This window comes from Geotrypetes seraphini, chromosome 10 (assembly GCF_902459505.1).
Source record: "Geotrypetes seraphini chromosome 10, aGeoSer1.1, whole genome shotgun sequence".
In the NCBI taxonomy this organism is placed as follows: domain Eukaryota; kingdom Metazoa; phylum Chordata; class Amphibia; order Gymnophiona; family Dermophiidae; genus Geotrypetes; species Geotrypetes seraphini.
The window spans coordinates 67,183,863-67,207,701 of NC_047093.1; the positions used below are offsets into that span (position 1 = coordinate 67,183,863).

The window sequence follows — 23,839 nt, forward strand, 5'->3', positions numbered from 1 at the left end:
TACTCTGTCCTATTACCTCCTTTGGAAGTGTGTTCCAGGTGTCCACCACCCTCTGAGTGAAGAAAAACTTCCTTGCATTCGTTTTGAATCTGTCCCCTCTCAGTTTTTCTGAGTGACCTCTTGTTTTTGTTGTCCCCGCTAGTCTGAAGAATCTGTCCCTATCCACCCTCTCTATGCCTTTCATGATTTTATATGTCTGTATCATGTCTCCTCTCAGTCTCCGCTTTTCCAGGGTAAAGAGCCCCAGTTTGTCCAACCTTTCGGCATATGAAAGGTTCTCCATTCCCTTTATCATCCTAGTTGCTCTCCTCTGGACCCTCTCAAGTATCGCCATGTCTTTCCTAAGGTACGGCGACCAGTATTGGACACAGTATTCCAGATGTGGTCGCACCATTGCTCGATACAATGGCAGGATGACCTCCTTCGTTCTGGTAGTGATACCTTTTTTGATAATGCCCAGCATTCTGTTCGCTTTCTTTGAGGCCGCTGCACATTGCGCCGCTGGCTTCATTGTTGTATCCACCAATACCCCCAGGTCTTTTTCTAGGGTGCCTTTCCCCATCTCCCTTCCTCCCATCGTATAGATGTACATGGGGTTCCCTTTCCCGATGTGCAAGACCTTACATTTCTCCACATTGAAGCTCATCTGCCATCTTTTTGCCCACTCGCACAGTTTGTTCAGGTCGCTCTGTAGTTCTTTGCATTCCTCAACAGTTTTGACCCTGTTGGAGAGTTTTGTATCGTCCGCGAACTTGATAACTTCACATTTCGTGCCCGTTTCCAGATCGTTAATGAATATATTGAACAGCAGCGGTCCCAACACTGACCCCTGGGGGACACCACTCGTGACCTCTTTCCAGTCAGAGTAGTGTCCTTTTACTACTACCCTCTGCTTCCTATCCATCAGCTAATTTTGGATCCATCTGTGGACGTCCCCTTCCACCCCGTGGTTCCACAGTTTCTTCAGCAGGCGCTCGTGGGGTACCTTGTCAAAGGCTTTTTGGAAATCCAGATAAACTATGTCAATGGGGCTACCTTGGTCCAAATGTTTGCTTATCCCCTCAAAGAAATGTAGTAGATTTGTTTGGCACGATCGTCCTTTATAGAAACCGTGCTGGCTTGATCTCATCAGTTTATTTTTTTCTATATGCTCATTGATACCTTCCCTGATCAGTGATTCGACCATCTTCCCTGGAACTGAGGGCCTTTCTAGTCTACATAACCATGCCATCTACTATCCCCCCCCTCTCCCAAGCTTTCTTGAATCCAGATTACTTTTGTTCTCCACCACCTCCACTGGGAGGCCGTTCCAGGCATTCACCACCCTTTCCGTGAAAAAGTACCTTGAGGTTGCTTCTGAATTTATCCCCTTTCACCTTATCCTATGACCCCCCCCTCATTCCAGAATTTCCTTTCAATTGAAAGAGATTCGCCTCATTCGCATTTATGCCATGTAGGTATTTAAACCTCTCTATCATATTTCCTCTCTCCTCCAAAATATACATATTGAGATTTTTAAGTCTTTCCCTATATACTTTATAATGAAGACAATTGACTACTTTAGTAGCCTTCCTGTGATCCAACTCCATCTTGTTTATCTTTTCAAAGGTGCAATCTCTAGAATTGTACACAATATTCTAAATGAGGTCTCCCAGACGCTTATACAGGGACTTCATTTTTGTAAGATATATATTGCTGAAGGGCTGACGTAATAATTTCACTTAATTAAAGATTTGATCATTATACACCAGCTAAAAATTCTCTGTATCACGGAAACCTGGCTAAGTGATAGAGAGGATGCCTACCTCACCCAGGCCTGCTCCCCCCCACCCCTGGTTTCTCTTTTCTTCTTCACAATAGGCGAGGAGGAGGTATAGCTGTCATTTATGACTCTTCCCTAAAAATAAAACTTGAGTCTGCTGACCCTCATCAGAGGTTAGAAGTTATGCACTTTTCACTAGCTGATACAATCCAATTTGACTTCCTTCTCATCTATTCCCTGCAACCCAGCACTAGGGACTCTCCTATCAGTCCTACAATCCCTCACTCTAGATTTCTGTACTGCAGTTATCAATCCTATTTTACTAGGAGACTTTAATCTTCACTTCGAGATAAGCAACCCTCTGACCTCTGATTTTCTAACTCATATTTCAGATCTAACTCTCTCCCCTCTCATCTTAGAGCCAACACACACAGCTGGGCACATGCTCAACATGGTTTTCTTTGCAAATGCCCTGAAACGAGATATATTTTTATCTGAGATTCTTCAGCTTCCTTGGACAGACCATTCTCTCATTGTATTTAATCTTAACTAATTCTATTCCTTTTAGCAGTTCCTCAAACACCCAAACAAGTTTTAGAGACTTTGCTAAACTAAATCAAGGATCCATTGTAGATTCTTTTGATCTCAGTATAACAAAATTCCAAACCTTATCAATTGAGACAACCAGATAGAAATATGGACTGATGGCTTCTCAAAAACTCTTAGATGATTTAGCCCCCATTCAACATCAAAACTCTTCCTCTAAAATATTGAAAAAAGAGCCATGGATCACACCAGAACTCATTTTATTGAGACGCCAAGTTTGTGCACTCGAAAGACGTTGGCACCATCATCATACTCCCAGTTTACTTCGCCATTATTTAGACAAAGCTACTTTTTACAAGAAACAGATTCAGGAAAACAAAAAAAATTATTTTAATTAAAAAATTTGCTGCAGCAAAAAACTCTTCAGCCTTGTATGCTATAGTGAAATTACTTACAATGAAAGGAAATAGTAATTCATCCATTTCCTCTTCTGCTCTTTCAGTACAAGATCTGGCAAATTATTTTTCAAATAAAATTACCACTATATATAACACCATAATCCCCACGAATTTAGTATCTCCAACCACACCATTAAACAACTCCCACTCCATCTCTTTCAGCACTTTTTCTAACTTTAATGTACCATCTTTGCTAGAAATAGATAAAACAGTGCACTCCATCAATAACTCAGGAATTCTAGGGCATTCTCTACCACCTTTCTTAATTAAAAAATATTTTTCTATCTTTGGCCCGTTCATTCAATCCATGATTGGCAATAGTCTCTCATCAAGTACAATGCTGACTCACTGGAAATTAGCAAAAATAAGATCCATTCTCAAACTTACTTCTGGAGATATAGATGATTGTTATAATTACCGCCCTTTAGCCAATATTACCTATCTTGCCAAACTAACAGAAAATATTGTTTTTAATCAATTAACACCATTCCTTGAGCAAACAAATGCATTCCATCTCAACCAAACAGGTTTTAGATCACATTACTCAACTGAGTTATCTCTCTTGGGCTTAGTCACAGCAGTCAGAAATTATTTGGATCAAAGAAAATTGGTTCTCCTGATTTCACTTGATTTAAAGGCAGCCTTTGACACAATTGACCATACACTTCTCTTAAATCTTCTTGAAACATTAGGAATCTCCAGAGCTCTCAAATGGTTCAACTCTTACCTTTCCGATAGACAATATCAAATCCTCTTCCAAAACTCTCCTTCAAAGCCGTATACCCAAGATTCAGGGGGTACCACAAGGGTCCATTCTCTCGCCTATGTTATTTAACTTTTTTCTTGCACCATTATTAACTGTCGCCCAATCTGTAAGATTCACGGTTTATGCTTACTCGGATGACATTCAACTAATCCACCCAGCCCAGAACAATGATCATGCCGAAATTTGGAATATTAATCAAAAATTAAATCTTGTGTCTGGCTCTGTCAAAATTTTCTTTTTCTTAATATACCAAAAACAAATGTTTGCTTTTCTCCCAGGAACAATATAAAACTCTTGTCTCCCCAATATGCATTTCTTCAATCCCAATCGAATTTGTAACAAATATCAAAATTCAAGGAGTGATCCTGGACAACATGCTATCTTTTAAATCTCAGATCAGCTCTGTGGTACAAAAATGTTTCTTCAAACTAAAAATGATCAGATCTCTCAACTTAACCCAAATTCAATCAATATTCTTATCCATTCTTTAGTAATTTCATGTTTAGATTATTGTGATTCACTTTATCAGGGCATCACTCAAAAGGAGATCAGGAGATTACAGATCATCCAGAACACAGAACACTGCTATAAAAATAATTTTTAATGCTAAAAAATTTGATCATGTAACACCACTCCTCAGAAAAGCTCACTGGCTACCCATTTCACATAGGATTACTTTCAAAATATTACTTCTTACTTTTAAAGTTCAATCTAATCGCATTCCATCCTTTATAGATATGATGTTAATCCCATATGATCCACATAGGACTCTACGTTCTTCCCAACAATATCTTATAGCGGTCCCTTCAGTCCTCCAACTGTTTTATGAAACAACGCAGAAAACAATCTTTTCTGTAACCGCTCCCACACTGTGGAATACTTTACCTCTGACCTTGAGACAAGAAAATCTCAATAATTTTAAATCTAATCTTAAACCATTTCTTTTCAGAGATGCTTTTGAGATTTATACTTTTTTTTAATCCAAAATCTCAGATATCAGGCCTTACATTAATGATTTCCTTTGTACCTTTTGTTTTTTTTTACCTCCCCTTTCTTGTATTTTATGCAATGTATCCTCCCCATTTGCCCATTGTGTATCATGTTATGTCTGTATGGTAATTGTGAATTTGTTCCCTTTATTTTATTTTTTTAAACTTTTTGAAACTGTTTTGACTATAAAAGCAGTATATCAAGACTTAAATAAACTTGAAACTTGATGTTGCCAAAATTTGCAATAGACACACAGATGGTGTGAATAACATGAGGAAGGACCTAGTGAAGCTTGAAGAATGGCCTGAAATTTGGCAACTAAGATTTAATGCTAAGAAATGAAAGGTCATGCATTTGGGCTGCAAAAACCTGAGGGAATGGTGCAGTTTAGTGGGGTAAAGAACGTTTTGTGCATGAAAGAGGAGCGGAACTTGGATGTGATAGTATGTGATGGTCTTAAGGTGGCCAAACAGGTTGAAAGGTGATGGCGAAAGCTAGAAGGATGCTAGGGTGCATAGGGAGAGGAATGGCCAGTAGGAAAAAGGGGGTATTGATTCCTCTGTATAAGACCCTGGTGAGACTTCATTTAGAATATTGTGTACAATTCTGGAAACTGCACTTTTCAAAAAGATATAAACAAGATGGAGTTGGTCCAGAGGAAGGCTACTAAAATGGTCAGTGTAGAGAATGATACTGGGATAAATTTGTTCCTGTCCCCGTGGGATCTATCTCCATTCCTTTCCCATCCCTGCAAGCTCTGTTCTCATGGGGATGGGACGAGGATGGAAATAGATCCCACAGGGTTGGGAACAAATTTGTCCCTGTCATTCTCTAGGTCAGTAATCTTCATCAAAAGGCTTATGGGAATAGACTTAAAGATCTCAATATGTATACTTTGGAGGAAGGACAAGAGAGGGGAGATATGATAGCGACATTTAAATACCTAGCATAGATGCACATGAGACAAGTCTCTTTCATTTGAAAGGAAGCTCCGGAATGAGAGGGCATATGATGAAGTTAAGAGGTGATAGGCTCAGGAGTAATCTAAGGAAATACTTTTTTTACAGAAAGGGTGGTAGATGTGTGGAATAGTTTCCCTGTAGAGGTGGTGGAGACTGAATTCAAGAAAGTGTGAGACAGGCACATGGGATCTCTTAGGGAGAGGAGGAGATAATAGATGTTGCGGATAGGTAGACTGGATGGGCCATTTTGCCTTTATCTGCCATCATGTTACTATGTTTCTAATACCTCCTTTTTCCTACTGGCCATTCCTCTCACTATGCACCCAAGCATCCTTCTAGCTTTCATTCACACCTTTTCAATCTGTTGGCCATGTTACAATCATCACATATCACACCCAAGTCCCACTCCCTCAGGGTTTTGCAACCCAAATGCATGACCTTGTATTTCTTAGCATTAAATCATAGTTGCCAAATTCTGGACTATTTCTCAAGCTTTGGTAGGTACTTCCTCATGTTATCCACACCATCAAGGGTGTCTATTGCAGATTTTGATATCATTCACAAAGAGACAAATTATACCAGCAATATTGTATACAAAAAATGTTAAAAAGAACATGCCAAGAGCCAAACCTTGCTGCGCACCACTGGTAACATCCTTTTCCTCAGAGTGATTTCCATTGACCATTGCCCTCTGCCTTCTACGCAACCATTTCCTGTAAGTGTTTACATGACATCTCATTATAATCTATAAGAACATTTAATGTTTGTAAGTATTATTGATAGAATAGTCTCGCAGCCTTGTAATATGAGCACTTAACTTGTAGTTATAGAATTGTCCCATGATAACAAAATGTTTTTGTAGACTTGCTTTGGGGGAATGAAGGTCTTGGCGTCCAAATGGTAGATGAAATTTAATGTGGACAAATGCAAAGTGATGCACATTGGGAAGAATAACCTGAATCACAGTTACCGGATGCTAGGGTCCACCTTGGGGAGTAGCGCTCAAGAAAAGGATCTGGGTATCATTGTAGACTATGCGATGAAACCTTCCGCCCAATGTGCAGTGGCAGCCAAAAACAGCAAACGATGCTGGGAATTATTTTAAAAAAGGATGGTTAACAAGACTAAGAATGTTATAATGCCCCATATCACTCCATGGTGCGACCTCATCTGGAGTATTGCGTTCAATTCTGGTCTCCTTATCTCAAGAAAGATATAGTGGCACTAGGAAAAGTTCAAAGAAGAGCGACCAAGATGATAAAGGGAATGGAACTCCTCTCGTATGAGGAAAGACTAAAACGGTCAGGGCTCTTCAGCTTGGAAAAGAGATGGCTGAGGAGAAATATGATTGAAGTCTACAAAATCCTGAGTGGAGTAGAACAGGTACAAGTGGATCAACATTTCACTCAGTCAAAAATTACAAAGACTATGGGACACTCAATGAAGTTACAGGGAAATATTTTTAAAACCAATAGGAGGAAATTTTTTTTCGCTCAGAGAATAGTTAGACTCTGGAGGAAAAGTGCATAGTCTGTTATTGATAAAGACAAGGGGGGAAGCCACTGCTTGCCCTGGATCGGAAGCATGGAATATTGCTACTGTTTGGGTTTTGACTAGGTACTAGTGACCTGGATTGGCCACCGTGAGAACGGGCTCCTGGGCTTGATGGACCATTGGTCTGACCCACTAAGGCTATTCTTGTGTTCTTATGGAATGGTCATGATTCCTGAGTTTAGTTATCAGAATTTTGGAGATGGGAGTTGCTAGGAGTATAAATGTTGTTGTTAAGGGGTGCAAGGCTGATGTTTCACCTGAAGCACTAAATATCCTTGCACCGGACCTGCTCTAGTGTTTAGTGGTCCTCTAATCTACAAGCCAGTCGGGGAGGGGGTATTCTCAGCCACTAAGTACTTTCCCTTCCTTCACTCCCCCAACATCAAGGTATTTAATATAAATAGCAGCTATTGCACAGTTTTCCATTCAGGAGCCACTCTCCGATAGAAGTGTAGAACTATCCTCTGGATGATCTGTTTTCCATTCTGCTGATGTTGTGTTTTGTAAACTCAACATTTAGTATGTTAAATTTTCTTGCAACTTGGTTATCCAGTTGTTTCATTATTTTTCCTATGCTTCAGGAAAGGGCATCGCATTCTGTCCTATAATTTTGTGGGGTTATGTAAGATTGAATAAATAAAATGTAAATTGGGGGGTGGGAGGGGGAGAGGATTTTGTCCAAGACTCTTGTTTTGGGGGTTGATGAAGCATCACTTTGAAATAAAAGTTTATCTTGGCCAATATTTGTGGTACAAAATGTTGAAATATTCAGGAAACTCAGCTGCAAGACATACTGGGGCTTCTTGTCAGTTTGTATTGTTCTAATCGATCTGTTTTGTGCATGGCAGCTTTACAGCTTAATTGCTGTAACATTTTACAGTTAATCACTACATTACATCAGGGATGAAGACTAATGCATGGTGCTTGAAGTAAAGCCATTAAAGCAAACTGATAGCTCATTTTTGTACCAATTTTAAACACTATGGGAAAGACACTGCGCTTAATTATTCATTTTCTGAGTGTTTCTGCATGGCATAAGTTTTCGCCCTAAGTACGATGAGAAGCTTGCTTATGAATAACCTAGAACTGCTGGTTTGCGCCGATCACCAGGTAGACTTGAGAGAGACTGAGGCTGCTAATAATTCAATAGAGTGCATTTGCAAGGTGAGTACGAACATGAAAATGCAGTTTCAGATGTAACGGCTGCACATTTCTCTCTTCTTCTCATGTTCAGCCTGCGGGTTCAGTGTGTTCACTCAGGTCATTACATTAGTGATTTCTATTCCGCCATTGATTTCTATTCCGCCTTGTGGTTCAAGGCGGATTACATCCAAACTAAAATAAAAATTACATTCAAAATTTGAAGGAATAGAATAAGCGATGACATAGAATTTATAAGGTAATATATGTTGGGTAAAGAGTTACCAAAGGGAAGTGGAGGTCTTTAGGAGATAACAATAGGGTGAAATTAGGGGGTTTAGATAACGTTTGGTAGATAAAAGAGTATTGGAGAGATCTAAGGGTAAATAGAGTGTTGGATATTGGGTTGGGATTGGTTGTGCTGGATAGGTTTCATGTGTTTTTTGAAGAGTATGGTTTTAATGTCTCTCCTGAAGGCTTTGTAGTCTGTAGTCGAAGATAACAGTGGTGATTTGTCTGTCCAGTTTAGCTGCTTTGGAGGCTATTAGGTTATCATAAAGTTTTTTTTCGTTTGATATCTTTGGATGATGGGTGAGTGAATAGTGAGTGGGATCTTCTGTGTCTGGTTGAGGAGGATTGATTTAGTCGGTTATTCCAGTAGGTTGGGCTTTCTCCGTTGAGAGTCTTGTAAAGTAAGCAGTAGAATTTGAAGTGCACTCTCGCTTCTATTGGAAGCCAATGCAAGTCATAGTATGCCTCTGTGATATGGTCATATTTTTTTAGGAAATAGACAAGTCTCAGGGCTGTATTCTGTATTGTCTGCAATTGCTTCATCATGGTCGCAGGACAAGGTAGGTATAGTATGTTGCAGTAGTAAACATAAACAGTGCAATACATTAACAAGCCCACCTCTTAATATCCCCTCCAAAATCATTTCTATGATTTTTCTATATTTCTCTTGAAGGATTAGATACAAGAGCCTGTTATTCTCTTCTGCTCCTCAAGGGCCACAGATCAGTCTGTCTTTCATTGTTTCCCCTAATGAAAATGCTTGAGAGTGCATGCATATTGCTTCCATTTCATGTCTATCCATTAAGTGTGCTCAGAAAACTTGAAACCTGTTTGTGGCCATTAAGGAGTGGAATTTAAATTCTACTGCCTTATTCCCATATTCTGTATATATGGTTTCTTAGGTTGTGCACCCACAACTTAGTTGATTAATTGGCCTAATTGACGCCAAAAATTGGCAATTGACATTAATTAAAAGTTACGCACACAACTTGGAAAGCATGCTTCTATAAAAGTATGCACCAGTTGACATGCGTAAATTTGAAAAGGAGGCATGGCCAGGGGTGGATCATGGGAGTTCCTGAGTTATGCGCATTGTTATAGAATATGCCCAATCTGTGGCATAACTTTTATTTCTTTAAAACATTTATAATCCGCTTTTTTTTTTAACCAAAGCGGCTCACAATTCACATAAATTTTATAATGTTTAGAGTCTTATAAAACCAAATACATAACAGGTAAAAAACTGAGGTCAAGGATACAAACACTATCACATAAGTGTCTTAATGGTAACATAGAAGTAGAGAGCTAACAGAAAAACGCCTGTACAAAGAGATAAGTTTTGAGCAATTTTCTGAATTGCACCAAATTATCGCAAAACCTGAGTGCCAGACATAGTGTTCCACAAAACAGGCCCAGGAGCTTGGTTTTAGCTGGCCTAAATTGGTGCACTTAGAGGTTATGTGATGCTTAGCATGATTTTAGAAAAGGTGTGCACTCCTTGTAGAATCATGCTAAGCGCCATTCTAGTTGGCGCTGATTTTTTTGGCACTATATATAGAATCGGGCCCTTAGAGTAGCATATTGATACAGGTAGTAGGGACTATGAACTTTTGGTTTGAACCCAGCTTTTGTTTCTCTGATATACCCTGGAGCTTAGAGAGGTGTTTATGCTCGGTTTTATTTATTTATTTAAAAAATTTCTATGCCATTTAAACCTAAACGGTTTACATAATTTTACATACACAAAAGTTGTGAAAAATAAATTCAGACAAACATGAACAAATAATCCTCAGGTAAACCAACTATAAAATAAAAGCCAAAAGGCTTATACAAGGAGTCATAAAGAATCATTATGTAGAAAAAGGCATTTACAAATGCGTCTTAAGTAATTTTCTGAAACTGCCCTTTTCACAACATTTTCTTAATTTGCTAACAAGTGAATTCCATATTTTAACCCCTGCACAACAAAAAGTCATTTTACTGGTCTCAACATATTTTGGATTAGCATTTGTTATATTCTTTCTACAGATCATTTAGGTTTTCATAAAAAAATCTTAGCTTATGCCACAAACCAATCTTCAACGGACTAGGGGGACCTGCTAAGGAGGTGGCGGTACTAGCCCCACTAGGAAACAGCGATCACAACACGATCCAGTACAGACTAGAAATTGGACTATCAAAGGTGAAAAGAACCACAACGACAGCACTCAACTTCAAAAAAGGGAATTATAATGCCATGAGGAAAATGGTGGGAAAGAAACTCATCGATACCACAAGGAAGATAGAGTCCGTAGAAAAGGCCTGGACCCTACTCAAGGGCACAGTGCACGAAGCACAGAACCTGTGCATCCCCAAGTTCAGGAAAGGGTGCAAGAAAAATAGAACAAAAAACCCAGTGTGGATAACAAATGCAGTGAAAAAGGCAATAAGCGATAAGAAGGCATCATTTAAACAATGGAAAAAGGACCAGACAGAAGACAACCAAAAGGAGCATAAAAGACACCAAAAGGAGTGTCACCGAGTGGTTAGGAAAGCAAAAAGAGAATATGAAGAAAGACTGGCAGGGGAAGCAACAAACTTCAAATCATTCTTCAGGTATGTCAAGGGGAAGCAACCAGCTAGGGAGGAAGTAGGATCCTTGGATGATGGAGACAGAAAGGGAGTGGTAAAAGAGGAAAAGGAGATAGCGGACAGGTTAAATGAGTTCTTCACGTCAGTTTTCATAATGGAGGACACAACCAACATTCCGGAACCCGAGGAGATCGGAAAAGGAGATCAGGATGAAAATCTGGTCCAACTAGAGGTGAGCAGGATAGATGTCCTCAGGCAGATAGACAGGCTAAAGTGCGACAAATCGCCAGGTCCGGACGGCATTCACCCAAGAGTACTCAAGGAACTAAGGAACGAAATAGCTGAGCCACTTCGACAAATATGCAACCTATCCCTAAAAACTGGAGAGATCCCAGAGGACTGGAAAATAGCAAATGTCACGCCCATCTTCAAGAAAGGCTCAAGGGGAGACCCAGGAAACTACAAGCCGGTGAGCTTGACCTCGGTCCCGGGAAAGATGATGGAAGCGCTGATTAAAGACAGCATTTGGGAACACATCGAAAACAATGGGCAGCTAAAGTCGAGCCAACATGGCTTCTGCAAGGGCAGGTCATGCCTCATGAACTTATTATACTTTTTTGAGGGGGTGAACAGCCAGGTGGATAGAGGGGAATCCATAGACATCATTTACCTTGACTTCCAAAAAGCCTTCGACAAGGTACCACACGAAAGACTGCTAAGGAAGCTATGGAACCACGGGGTGCAAGGGGAGGTCCACCGATGGATCAAAAACTGGCTGGCGGACAGGAAACAGAGGGTTGGAGTAAAGGGTCATTACTCAGATTGGCAAAGGGTCACGAGCGGAGTTCCACAGGGGTCGGTGCTGGGACAGCTCCTGTTTAATATATTTATTAATGACCTGGAGGCGGGAACAAAATGTGAGGTTATTAAATTTGCGGATGACACTAAATTATACAGCAGGGTCATAACCATGGAGGACTGCGAAGACCTCCAAAAAGATCTGACAATGCTAGAAGAGTGGGCCAAAAAGTGGCAAATGAGCTTCAACATAGGGAAATGCAAGGTCATGCATATTGGGAAAAAGAACCCGATGTTCACTTACAAGATGGGGGGATCACCGCTAAGGGTGAGCAACCTTGAAAGAGACCTGAGAGTGATGGTGGACACAACATCGAAGGCGTCGGCGCAGTGCGCCACAGCCTCAAGGAAAGCGAACAAAATGTTGGGTATCATTAAGAAAGGTATCACAACCAGGACGAAGGAAGTCATCCTGCCACGGTATCGTGCAATGGTGCGCCCGCACCTGGAGTACTGTGTCCAGTACTGGTCGCCGTACCTCAAGAAAGACATGGCGGTACTTGAGAGAGTCCAGAGAAGAGCAACTAAGCTAATAAAGGGTATGGGGGACCTCTCATATACTGACAGACTGAAAAAGCTGGGGCTTTTCTCCCTGGAGAAGCGACGACTCAGGGGAGACATGATAGAAACCTTCAAGATCATGAAGGGCATAGAAAAGGTAGACAGGGACAGATTTTTCAAACTAAGGGGAACCACAAGTACAAGGGGGCACTCGGAGAAATTGAAAGGGGAAAGGTTTAGAACAAACGCCAGGAAGTTCTTTTTCACCCAGAGGGTGGTGGATACATGGAATGCGCTGCCGGAGGAGGTGATAGGCAGAAGTACGCTACAGGGCTTCAAAGAAGGTCTGGACAGGTACCTAGAGGACAAAGGGATTGAGGGGTACAGATAGGAGTAGAGGTAAGGTTATTAGGGACAGGATTAGAGGTAAATTACAAAATTAGTCAGAGACCACTATTCAGGCAGTGGGCCTGATGGGCCGCCGCGGGAGCGGCCCGCTGGGCAGGATGGACCTCTGGTCTGCCTCAGCGGAGGCAACTTCTTATGTTCTTATATTGCCTGAAGGCCTTTTGGCTCAAGAAATGAAGTACATCTGATAAATTGCACTAAATTAGTAACAAAGCAAGTTTTCTAATGTAAACCCAGCATCATCAACCCCAGGAGAACCAGCCTTTGTGTCTTCCCTTCCTGCCTCCACAATAGGCACATGCCCCATCAGCTCGGTGTTTGTTCCCTCTAGCAAGTCAGTTTTCAGTTTTGTGGCTCAGAAACGAGCCAGTGTTTGGTTTAGGCGGCAACAAAAATATTTAGGAAACTTGCAAGCCCTTAAAAACCTTTGGCATGAAAAAAACAAATTATTTTGCACCTATTTTGCTTTTTCTTTCCTTGACCTTGAGCTTTTCCTTGCTCCCTCCCTCCAGCTGCTGTCCTCATTCCTTACATCACCACTACGCCTTCCCAAATCGTTCTCTCTAAACTGTCAATTGTAGCCTTATGCCTGTGGTGGAGTGGAGCTCTCTTGACCCAAGCCCAGCCACAACAGCAATAACTCACCTTTGCCAAGGCACTAAATCTCAGATTATCTGTATGTCATCCAGGTTTTTAGTTAATGGGCCATTAACAGTTATTGGCATTAATTGGTATTAGTTTGGACTTAAACATGAATCTTCCTACATGCTGTTCTATAATGCTGCATGTCCCAAGTGCCTTGCATGCAACCCAAAAGGGATCAGCAGCATGGGCTGGTAGGGGCATTTCAAAAATTTAGGTGTAGAATTTGTGGGTTGGGTGCCTAACTTACATGCCAGGATTTACACCAGGTTTCAACAGCCATAAGTCCTCATGTCCAAAGTTATAGGCAGGAATAAGCACTAAGTGCCATCCTATAAATGATGCTTGGCACAGAGCACTCTTTATAGAATATGAGTTTAGCACAAATCTTCTGGTGCCTAAATTTGGGCACCATTTACTGAATCCAACCATAAAGGGGGAATTCCTTAACTGGGTGCCTGGGAGGCACACAATATAAGCCTATGCTAAACAGAACTTAGATACTTACAGGGAAATTCTAAAACCAGTGCCTAAACTTACGACTGCCTTACCCCCTAAGTTAGTTGAAGAATGCCATTAGAAATGGCAAAAAATCAGTGAGGTTGATGCACCTAACGCCGCCGAAATAAAAGGCGCCAGAATCATGCCTACATAGGTGCTTTAGGCTGTTGAATGCCAAAGTAGGCATGACTAACGCCGGAAGTGTCTTTAGGCGGGTAAAGGTGCCCAGGTAGGCGTAATTCACGCCAAGCTAGGCGCTAGAAATCTAGGCCTGGAAAACCCTAGCCTACATTTTTGGTGCCTAGCTTTGCCGGAGGATCCCAAAAATGAGTCAACAGCTTGCCATCAGCTGTTCGTGGTGGGGGAATCCCTGATAGCTGAGCCAGCAGGACTTCCTGAAACTGTAGCTTCAGGGATTCCTGCTGGCTCAGCTGATTGGGGTTTCCCGTGCAACTGTGGACTATTTTTAGGATCCCCTGGGAAATGTAAGCCAGGGTTTTCTAGGCCTACATTTCTGTCGCCTATCTTTGTGTGACTCGTGTAGGCGCTTGAGGTTCAATTCTCTAACCATCGCGGTTGCATGTTGGACACACAATTGGTGGCTGCTTTTAAAGCAGCCTCTGACAAGAGCGCCGGTTAGAGGATTTGTGCATTAGTTTCTTTTATAGAATACTAATGTAATCAACTAGCATCATGCTTAAAATTTAGGCATTAGGCATTTGTGTTTGCCTTTATGTATGCAACTTACATGCACATCTTTCAGATTATTTTAAGTGGGAGCCCTGCTGAATTCCTACTTATACTCTGTTCCTGTGTGCAATCCCCCTCCCCCTTTTAAGTACACATATGTAAGTTAAAGAGGGTATTTACAGAATAGTGCTTAGCCTCCATAGTATTTTTATGCATATAAGTGCACACATGTGCATATAAATACTAGTATTTTAAACAGTTACACATACAAATGTAAGGACCTAGTTAACAGAATTACTTTAATTTAGGACTAAAGGTGATCAGATGCCTGGGGATTTGTGGTGATTAGTATGCAGAATATTTAGTGACACTGGCTCAAACCCATGATAAATTTAAGATCAAGTGTTCTAGTGCATGCTTCCTTGAACATTTGCTTTGCTATACTAAGTGAAATGCTTTTTTTGGTACAATGAGGGGGTTACTTACTAATATGCATTAAAGGAATAACACATATCTGCCCCTTAATGCAAGTTAAACGGTGAAATCATGTGTTATTTTGCTGTATTGCCTGTTGGGTTTCAGGTAGCACAGGATGTATAGTAATAACATGTAAAGCACCGTCTCATGCACATTAAATACCACAGTTAGATTGAGCTCTACAAGCTGTGCTTTTTGGAGAAAAATAAAACCAGCTGAAAACTGACATGTTTTTTACAGCGTTGGACCATCAGGCTGCTAAGTTTTTCGAGTTTCAACTTGTATTAAAAATTGGATTCAGTCGCTTATCAGGATTTCTGAGCGAGGTACAATACAAAAAAGTAATTGGGGAACTAAAATTAACATAAATTTTAAAATATGGACAATGAAACAGAGTCATCGGACTAACAGAAAACGGAAGGTATGAGGGAATGAAATACAATTGTTATCATAAAAGAGGACACTTAGGAGGAGACCAAGAAACTCGGGGCTGGAAAGATGGTTCCTTAAGAGATTGTGGGTGAAGTCTATTACTGTACTATTATTTTATGCTGTCACAGGGTAAAGGCTTCTTTAAACATGCAGCAGCCCTTATATGATGGCTCAACCTCTAGTGGCAGTACCCTGAGACTCTTCCAGGGATTGCCAGCCTCATTTTGAACTTGGCATCAGCAGGGCCAGGAGCAACTGGTGACTTTGTTTCAAGTTTCAAGTTTATTCATGTTTTTTAATTACCTTATTTTCACTCATATACCGCGCACCCGTGTAAAACGTGCACACGGGTATAGCACGCGGGAAACTGTAATTTATGTAAATAAATTTTTATATATCGCGCACACCCGTATACCGAGCATGCCGCCCCGACTCTCCCGTCGCCGCCCGACTCTCCTTTCGCCCGCCCCGACTCTCCTCTGGCCGCCCCGACTCTCCTTTCGCCCGCCCCGACTCTCCTCTCCCCCTTGAAGTCCTGTCCCCCTTTAAAGTCCTGTCCCCACCTGAAAGCCTAATGCCCCCCCCCCGACGTCCGATTCCCCCCCCCCCCCCGCAGGACCGCTCGCACCCCCACCCCGAAGGACCGCTCGCACTTGCACCCGCACCCCCACCCCGAAGGACCGCTCGCACCCCCACAGCCTCCCCACCCCCCCATCATGGAGAAGCTGCCTACCGTTGTCCTGCTGCTTCCTCTGCCAGCAGTCCCTCCCCTTCTCTGAGCCCTGCGTCTGCGCTGCTTCCTCTTCCAGCGGTCCCGCCCTTTCTCTGACCTCAGAGAAAGGGCAGGACCGCCGGAAGAGGAAGCAGCGCAGTCGCAGGGCTCAGAGAAGGGGCGGGACCACCGGCAGAGGAAGCAGCAGGACAACGGTAGGCAGTTTCTCCATGATGGGGGGGTGGGGAGGCTGTGGGGGTGTGAGCGGTCCTTCGGGGTGGGGGTGCGAGTGCAAGCAGTCTTTCGGGGTGGGGGTGCGAGCGGTCCTGCGGGGTGAATCGGACGTCGTGGGGGGGGAACTATGTAAAAAAAAATTTGTACAATGCGCTCACGAATATAACGCGCATGATTATACTCGGTTTGTAAAATCGTGTATAACTCGCGCGTTATATGCGTGAAAATACGGTAAACGCTTATCCGAAGGTACTAAGCATACAACGATTAAAAAATAATAAGGACATTAACATTTTAAGAGATTAAACGTACATGATTCATTATGGGACATACTTGGGTAACTACTTTATTAAGCCACAAGAAACAGTAGGAAAAAGGGGGAGAACTACAATTTTGAAGAAAAAGTACATAGAAGGTAAATACATAAGGGGGTGGGAAAAGAAGGATTGCTGGCAAAGATATATGTCAATTTTGGAGACTGGTAAAATTATCAATTTTAGAAACGGCTAAAAATGATATGTATTGTATTTTCAGATAAAGGCATTGTATTATCAGTTAAAGGCATCTTTAAAAGAAAGCACTTTAAACTGCTTTTAAACTTCTGCAGATTTCGTTCTGTTCTTAAATATAAGGGAAGAGAATTCCAAGTCATTGGAGCTGTTACAGAGAAAATAAGAGCACGACGAGTTCTGATTATTTTCAGGGAAGGGACGTTAAGGGTGAACTGTGAAGTAGATCTAAGGGATCTTTTCCAGATAAGCCCCGCCAAAAAGTTAACCCCCGCCTCCCCAAAAAAATTATAAAAAAGATGCGCGATCTGTAGAAAGTAAAGTGGGGGGGTCCCCCCACTCCCCCCCCTCCCCCCCGTCGGAGCCCTTAAAAAAATGGTCGACAGTTTATCCTATTTTTTTATAATGTTAAGTTTCATATCCTCTTTTTTAAAATCTTTTTTGGGTGCTCCGACGGGGGGGGCGTGGGGGGAACCCCCCCCCCCACTTTACTTTATACACATCGCGCCGCGTTGTGGGGCCGTTGTGCTGAGAACTTCACTGGTTAAGGTTGCGTACGCTGGCAAAAGGTGGCGGGGCTTAACTTTCGGCGCGTCCACTTTTTCCATTAGTGGCGGGGCTTATGTTTAAAAGATCCGATCTAAGAACTCTCGGGGAGTCATACGGAATCAAAAGTCTATCTATGAATGCTGGGGCGTTGGTTTGTATAGTCTTGAAAACAAGAAGAGTAATTTTATATGTTATCCTATGTGTGACAGGCAACCAATGAGCTTTTTGTAGCAATGGGGGCGACGTGGTCAAATTTTTTAGAGCCTGAAATTATCTTGATTGCTGTGTTTTGAATAAGGTGGAGACGTTTTATGTCTTTTAGGCATGCCCCCTTTAATAAAGAATTGTATCCCTGACACGGGGACAAATTTTTCCCCGTCCCCACAAGAACTCATTTTCCCATCCTGTCCCGGCAAGTTCTTTTCCTGTCCCTGTCCCATTCCTGCAAGCTCTGTCCTTATCCGTACAAGCCTCAAACACTTTAAAATCATAAGTGTTCGAGGCTTGTGCGGTTAAGGCAGAACTTACAGGAATGGGGCGGAGATAGCGACAAAACTTGCGGGGATGGGACGGGGAAATTGAGTTCTTGCGAGCATGGGGAAAAATTTGTCCCCATGTCATTCTCTACCCTAGACCACCAGGGAGTCATGGAGGTGGGCCTGAGAATAGGAAGGGGAGCAATTTTTTCTTATTTCAAAGCTCTGGCCTTTTTTAAGGCAAACTTCTCAGGAGCTATAAAACACAGCTTGTAAGGTTGATTAAGGGCTCCTTTTACGAAGGCATGTTAGAGCCTTAACGCGCGTGCTAACCGCTACCGCCTCCTCTCAAGCAGGCGGTAGTTTTTTGTCTAGCGCGCGCTAAAAACAGTAGCGTACCTTTGTAAAAGAAGCCCTAAGTTGCATTATTCATTTATCTCGGGAGTCACTAACCTGCAGTACTGGGTGACCATAGATTAGCAACACCTGTGATATACATTAAGCAGCAGTAAAATGCCAGGGGGTTGGGGGGATTACACTTTCCCCTCCCCATTCGCAGTTTCCCTACTCGCGATTTCACATAATCGTGATTTTTTTTTGGGGGGGGGGAGGAGGAAAAAAAAAACCCATATCTTTGTCTTCCCCCCCGGCATCCCGGCCTTACCTGGTGGTCTAGCTGGTTTTCGGGGCAGGAGCAATTTTCCTATGCTCCTGCCCCCGTGCAGATAGCCATTAGGAAATGGCTGTGGGGAGTTCCCGTAGTCTCTCGAGACTACACCAGGTGATGCCAGGGGAAGGCGGAAGGGAGGCGGGGGTGGGTCAGAGCTGGATATTCGCGGTTTTTCGCCATTCACGGTCCGGCTCTGCCCCTATCCCCCGCGAATAACGAGGGAGAAGTGTACTGCAGCTAGTGACACCCACTCCCTATCCTACCACCACAAATGATTACCCTGATTTGAGAAAAGTTATAAAAATTGGCAGCTGAACTGCTGCAGCACAGATTATGTTCTGGGCTAACATGTATTGAAAGATTCCCATTGGATTTGATGATTATTTCCCTGCTTTTTAACCTCTGTTAAAAGCATAAAAATAGCCAATTGGGGAAAAACAGCTATATAGAAAAACCAGTGCAAAGTTTTCAGGCATACTAGATTGATGTGCTTGTGCTGATATGAGGGCTGAACGTTTTTAAAACGACTTAAATTTAATGCAAGCTAAATCAATTTAATACATGTTAACCTATGATTAACACATGTAAAGTCAATTAGTGCACCGTAAGTTGTAATTGGTGTTTAAAGAAAAAAAAAATCCTTATTAAAATAAATATATGCAACAAATAGGAGAAAAGCCCAAGTGAATTAAGTTTTGGCCAGGGTGCATCCTTATCTGATATTAGCGTTGCCCCTTGATGTCCAGATGAGCTATTTGTCATTCAGGTCCAGCTGCCTGGATAAATGTCACTGCGCCAAAGATTTCAGCAGCACTTTCCTGTCCAGGGGCAATGATGGGTGAAGAGAATTCTTATCCAGCTAGCAGCAATTGACAGCATTTCTCTCCAGTTAACTGTCCACGTTACTTAAGACAGCCTAAAAAGCTGAGTATCCTCACTGTCTAGATCAGCGTCTCGCAAACTTTTTCAAGCCGGGGCACACTAAACCTAGTGTCCCCAGCTTGAGACACCCGGAAGTGCACTGGCGTTGGCGTGATGTCATGCGCATGTGTGACGTCAGCTCGCTGCCGTCGGCGCATGCGTAAAGGCCCTTCAAATGGGCCTTGTGCAGAAAGACCTGCGCTGGAGAGGAGGGCCGTCAGAGAAAAGAGGTGCCGGCATTGGGAGATTGCTTAAAGGAAGTGCCTTTCTTTGCGAGAGGCATGTCCTGTAGACAGTCATCCGACACCAGCACCTTCTCCTCTTCCCCAGTGTACCGCGGCACACCAGAAATCTCAGGAGGCACACAGTTTGTGATAAACTGGTCTACATAGTGCACTATCTGGATATATTACATTACATTAGTGATTTCTATTCCACCATTACCTTGCGGTTCAAGGCAGATTACATCCAAACTAAAACAAAAATTACATTCAAAATTTGAAGGAATACAATAAGCGATGACATAGAATTTTTAAGGTAATATATGTTGGGTAAAGAGTTACCAAAGGGAAGTGGAGGTCTTTAGGAGATAAGAATAGGGTGAAATTATGGGTTTTAGATAACGTTTGGTAGATAAAAGAGTATTAGAGAGATCTAAGGGTAAATAGAGTGCTGGATATTGGGTTGGGATTGGTTGTGCTGGATAGGTTTTATGTGTTTTTTGAAGAGTATGGTTTTAATATCTCTCCCGAAGGCTTTGTAGTCTGTAGTCGAAGATAAGAGTGGTGATTTGTCTGTCCAGTTTAGCTGCTTTGGAGGCTATTAGGTTATCATAAAGTTTTTTTTGTTTGACATCTTTGGATGATGGGTGAGTGAATAGTGAGTGGGATCTTCTGTGTCTGGTTGAGGAGGATTGATATATAGCAGCAGCCACTATCCAGATGCTCCCACCAATGATCAGGATTTATTTTTTTTTAATCCATAGCAGCCTGCACTTAAATTTCTGACAACTATGGGTTCAATATAGGGGGTAGGGATTTATTACATTGTGTGTTGTATGGCATTTGTCAATCCATATATATGATGTAATGGAGAGGGGCTTGTGTATTATTGTACTTCACCCTCAAAAGTTAAATTAAAGAAAAAATCCAATCCATATGCAATCCATTTTTTTAAGTCCCTTTATTTATAACTTAACACCCAGTTTGAGAAAACAGCAGAAATATTTTTTTAAATATTCGTATGTATTGTACTGTTACCTAACAAATGTAAATTTTAATGTGTACATCGCTTTGAAGTTTGATTAAGCGATTCATCAAGATACCTAATAAACTTGAAACTTGGATACTTGAGTCTGAGAAATAAAATAACTTGTTCAAGTCAGAAGAAGTGTCGCTGGGGAAGTGGGTTTTGAATCTTGGTTTTCTTGGCTCATACTATGCTCTAATCACAAGGCCACTGTTTTTCTCTTATTTTGGCCACTTTTTTTATTTTGCTAGTTTTTCAGCTAGAAGCACAGTGCTGATTTAAGGTGAAATACATGCAGATGAATAAATAGGCAATTTGGGAGCTTGATTATTAATAGTTCAATTCTTCTGTTTTTCCAGCTGAAATGAAATGTTCACAGAACTTGATCCTTGCTCAGTCTCTGTCATGTAACCTGAAGAATCTATACAGCCTGGAAATAAACCTTCCTGCTTCCTGCACCCCAGCTGGTGTCTTCACTGGCAAAGCTGGAGCAGGTTCACTGAACAGGACCGCTGCTACTGAATCCTATCTGAATCTCATTAATATGGACAAAGGCCAGGGCTGCACCATTGTGGAGAAGAGCAACAGTCTCCAGTTGCTGTCAGATGGCCAAAGTGGTCTCGGCAGGAGTGTGGAGGGCTCTGAAGTCACCAAACACATTACAGACATTGGAACGGATCGGGTAAAGATGGATGACTTGGATGGCCAAGCAGGGGATGAAAGGTAAGCAGCTGGTCAAGTCTCTTGCTGTCTCGTAGATAAAATAGATGTTGACATTTGTCTTCTTCATAGCTATAGCCCACAACTGTTCTACCCATTGTCTTCACCACATTTCTTACACCCCTCCCCCTTTTCAAGTCCTTTCTGCCCCGTTCCACTTTCATGCTGGTGTTTTCTTGTCCACTGCATTTTGGTTCATTTCAAACCTTATTCCATAATCACAACAACCTGCCTTTGATAGCAAAGCAACTGAACCTTTTTAGCAAAAAGACCGCAGATTGCTTTATTAACTTGAACCTATCCCACCAGAGCAGATGTTACGGGAGTACAAACAGGGCAGTTGTCATGGGCTCCCCATCCTACCTCCAATACCTCAATCTGAAGGAAATACAGCCTGCTGGTGGGCTTTGGGGCCTCCTTCCAAATTGCTGCCCCAGGCCTAGAATGCTTGACACCAGCCCTACATTCTACCCCCACCTCCAGCCTACCTGTAGTCTATAATAGCTACCAGAACTGGGTTTTTTTTTTGCTGTGGGCTTGGGTTACTGTGTTGACAAAGCAAGAAAGAAGGACAGAAATGAGAAATACTGAGAGCCTGTCACCATGGCAGTGTTTGGTTCTTCTGCACTTTAGGCGGGGTCTTGCTGCAAATGGCTTTGTTGAAGTAGAGAGATTCAGGGCAGTACTCAGTTTGTCTAGCTTATTGAATTAATATAATGTGATGCACATGTCTAGTATATTTATGTGCCCGTAAGTTACATAAGAATTGCCACTGCTAGGTCAGACAAGTGGTCCAAAGTGCCCAGCAGTCCGCTCCTGGGGCGGCCCTTAGGTCAAAGACCAGTGCCCTAATTGAGTCTAGCCTTACCCGCAAACGTTCTGGTTCAGCAGGAACTTGTCTAACTTTGTCTTGAATCCCTGGAGGGGATTTATTTATTGCCTTTTTCATGAAGAGATTCACCCAAAGTGGTTTACAATACATTGAATAGTAATCAAGTACTCTTAAGTATTTTCCCTATCTTTCCCGACAGGCTCACAATCTGGCTGTGGTACCTGGGGCAATAGAGGGTTAAGTGACGTGACAAGAATCACGAGGAACAGGCTGGGATTGAACTCACAACCTCATGGTGCTGAGGCAGAAGCTCTAACCACTAGGCCAGTGTCTCAAACTTTCTTGAGCTGGGGCACACTAAAGGTAGTGGCCACGGCTTGAGGCACCCAGAAATGCACGGACGTTGCTGTGTTGACATCATGCATATGCGTGACATCATCACATGCAGAGGCCCTCCAGATGGGCCCTGAGACTCCAGTAGGGGGTGCCAGCAGGGAAGAGGGCCAGAGAGAAGGAGAGGCACTGGCACCAGCTGATTGCCTACAGCAGTGTTTCTCAACTACTTCAAGCTAAGTACCCCCCAACCAAAGACCTCCCAAGTTCTGCCCTAAACCAACCCAAGCTCTGCCCCAGATCTCGCCCCCTTTATTAATTGTAATGCAATTTTTTTCCATTCATTTTTCATATACACACAATATACACAGCAGATATAAATTCTCAAAACTGACACATTTCAATCACTATATTGAAAATAAAATCATTTTACCTACCGGCGATCCTCTGCAGGCTGCTGTAATAGCTTTAAAGATGAGGCCAGGGGGGAAGCCGTAGGATGCTAGAGAGAAGAGGGACACATGCAGGTCTTCGGCGAATCGGGCAGCACTGGCGCTGTACCACGTAAATAAGTCAGCTGGCAGGTGCCTCTCTTCCTCCTCAGTGTGCCACGGCACACTTGGAATATCAGGAGGCGCACTAGTGTTCCTCGGCACACAGTTTGAGATACACTGCACTAGGCCATTCCTCATATGTTTAGATTGCATTAACTAAAAAATACAAGAATATAAGACATGCACATGGGATGAAACTAAAGGAAGCCCAGTATCCAATCCAACAGTGGCCAATGCAAGTCACGAGTACCTGGGCAGGATCCCAAAACTCATGCACTTTGATTTAAAGCCAAAGAAAAATACAAACCCATATCATCTGTTTGCCAGCTGTTCAAAATTCTATCGAGCTGGTAAGATAAACTGGTTAATTTTAGCCCAATATCTTTAGTGAAAAAAATTGAACTGAACTAGCTGGGTGTTCTTATTCACTGAATACTCGGTACCAGCAGCTGTCAGTTGACCTGGCATTTAGTATTTTATCAACTGAGCTGGGGGTGGAGGGGGGTTATTGCAACTCCATCTTTATAAGCCT

The 23,839-nt window shown here is 42.3% G+C and overlaps 1 protein-coding gene across 3 annotated transcripts in view; it reads left to right on the forward strand.

Annotated features, from left to right (window-relative positions):
- LOC117367481 (carboxyl-terminal PDZ ligand of neuronal nitric oxide synthase protein-like) overlaps window positions 1-23,839 on the forward strand; it is a 153,895-nt gene that overhangs the window by 121,933 nt on the left and 8,123 nt on the right. For all 3 annotated transcript variants that reach the window (XM_033960050.1, XM_033960048.1, XM_033960049.1), the window contains one exon: window positions 21,228-21,591. In XM_033960050.1, coding sequence (XP_033815941.1) covers window positions 21,228-21,591 — 364 coding nt within the window. The remainder of the gene's footprint in view (window positions 1-21,227; window positions 21,592-23,839) is intronic.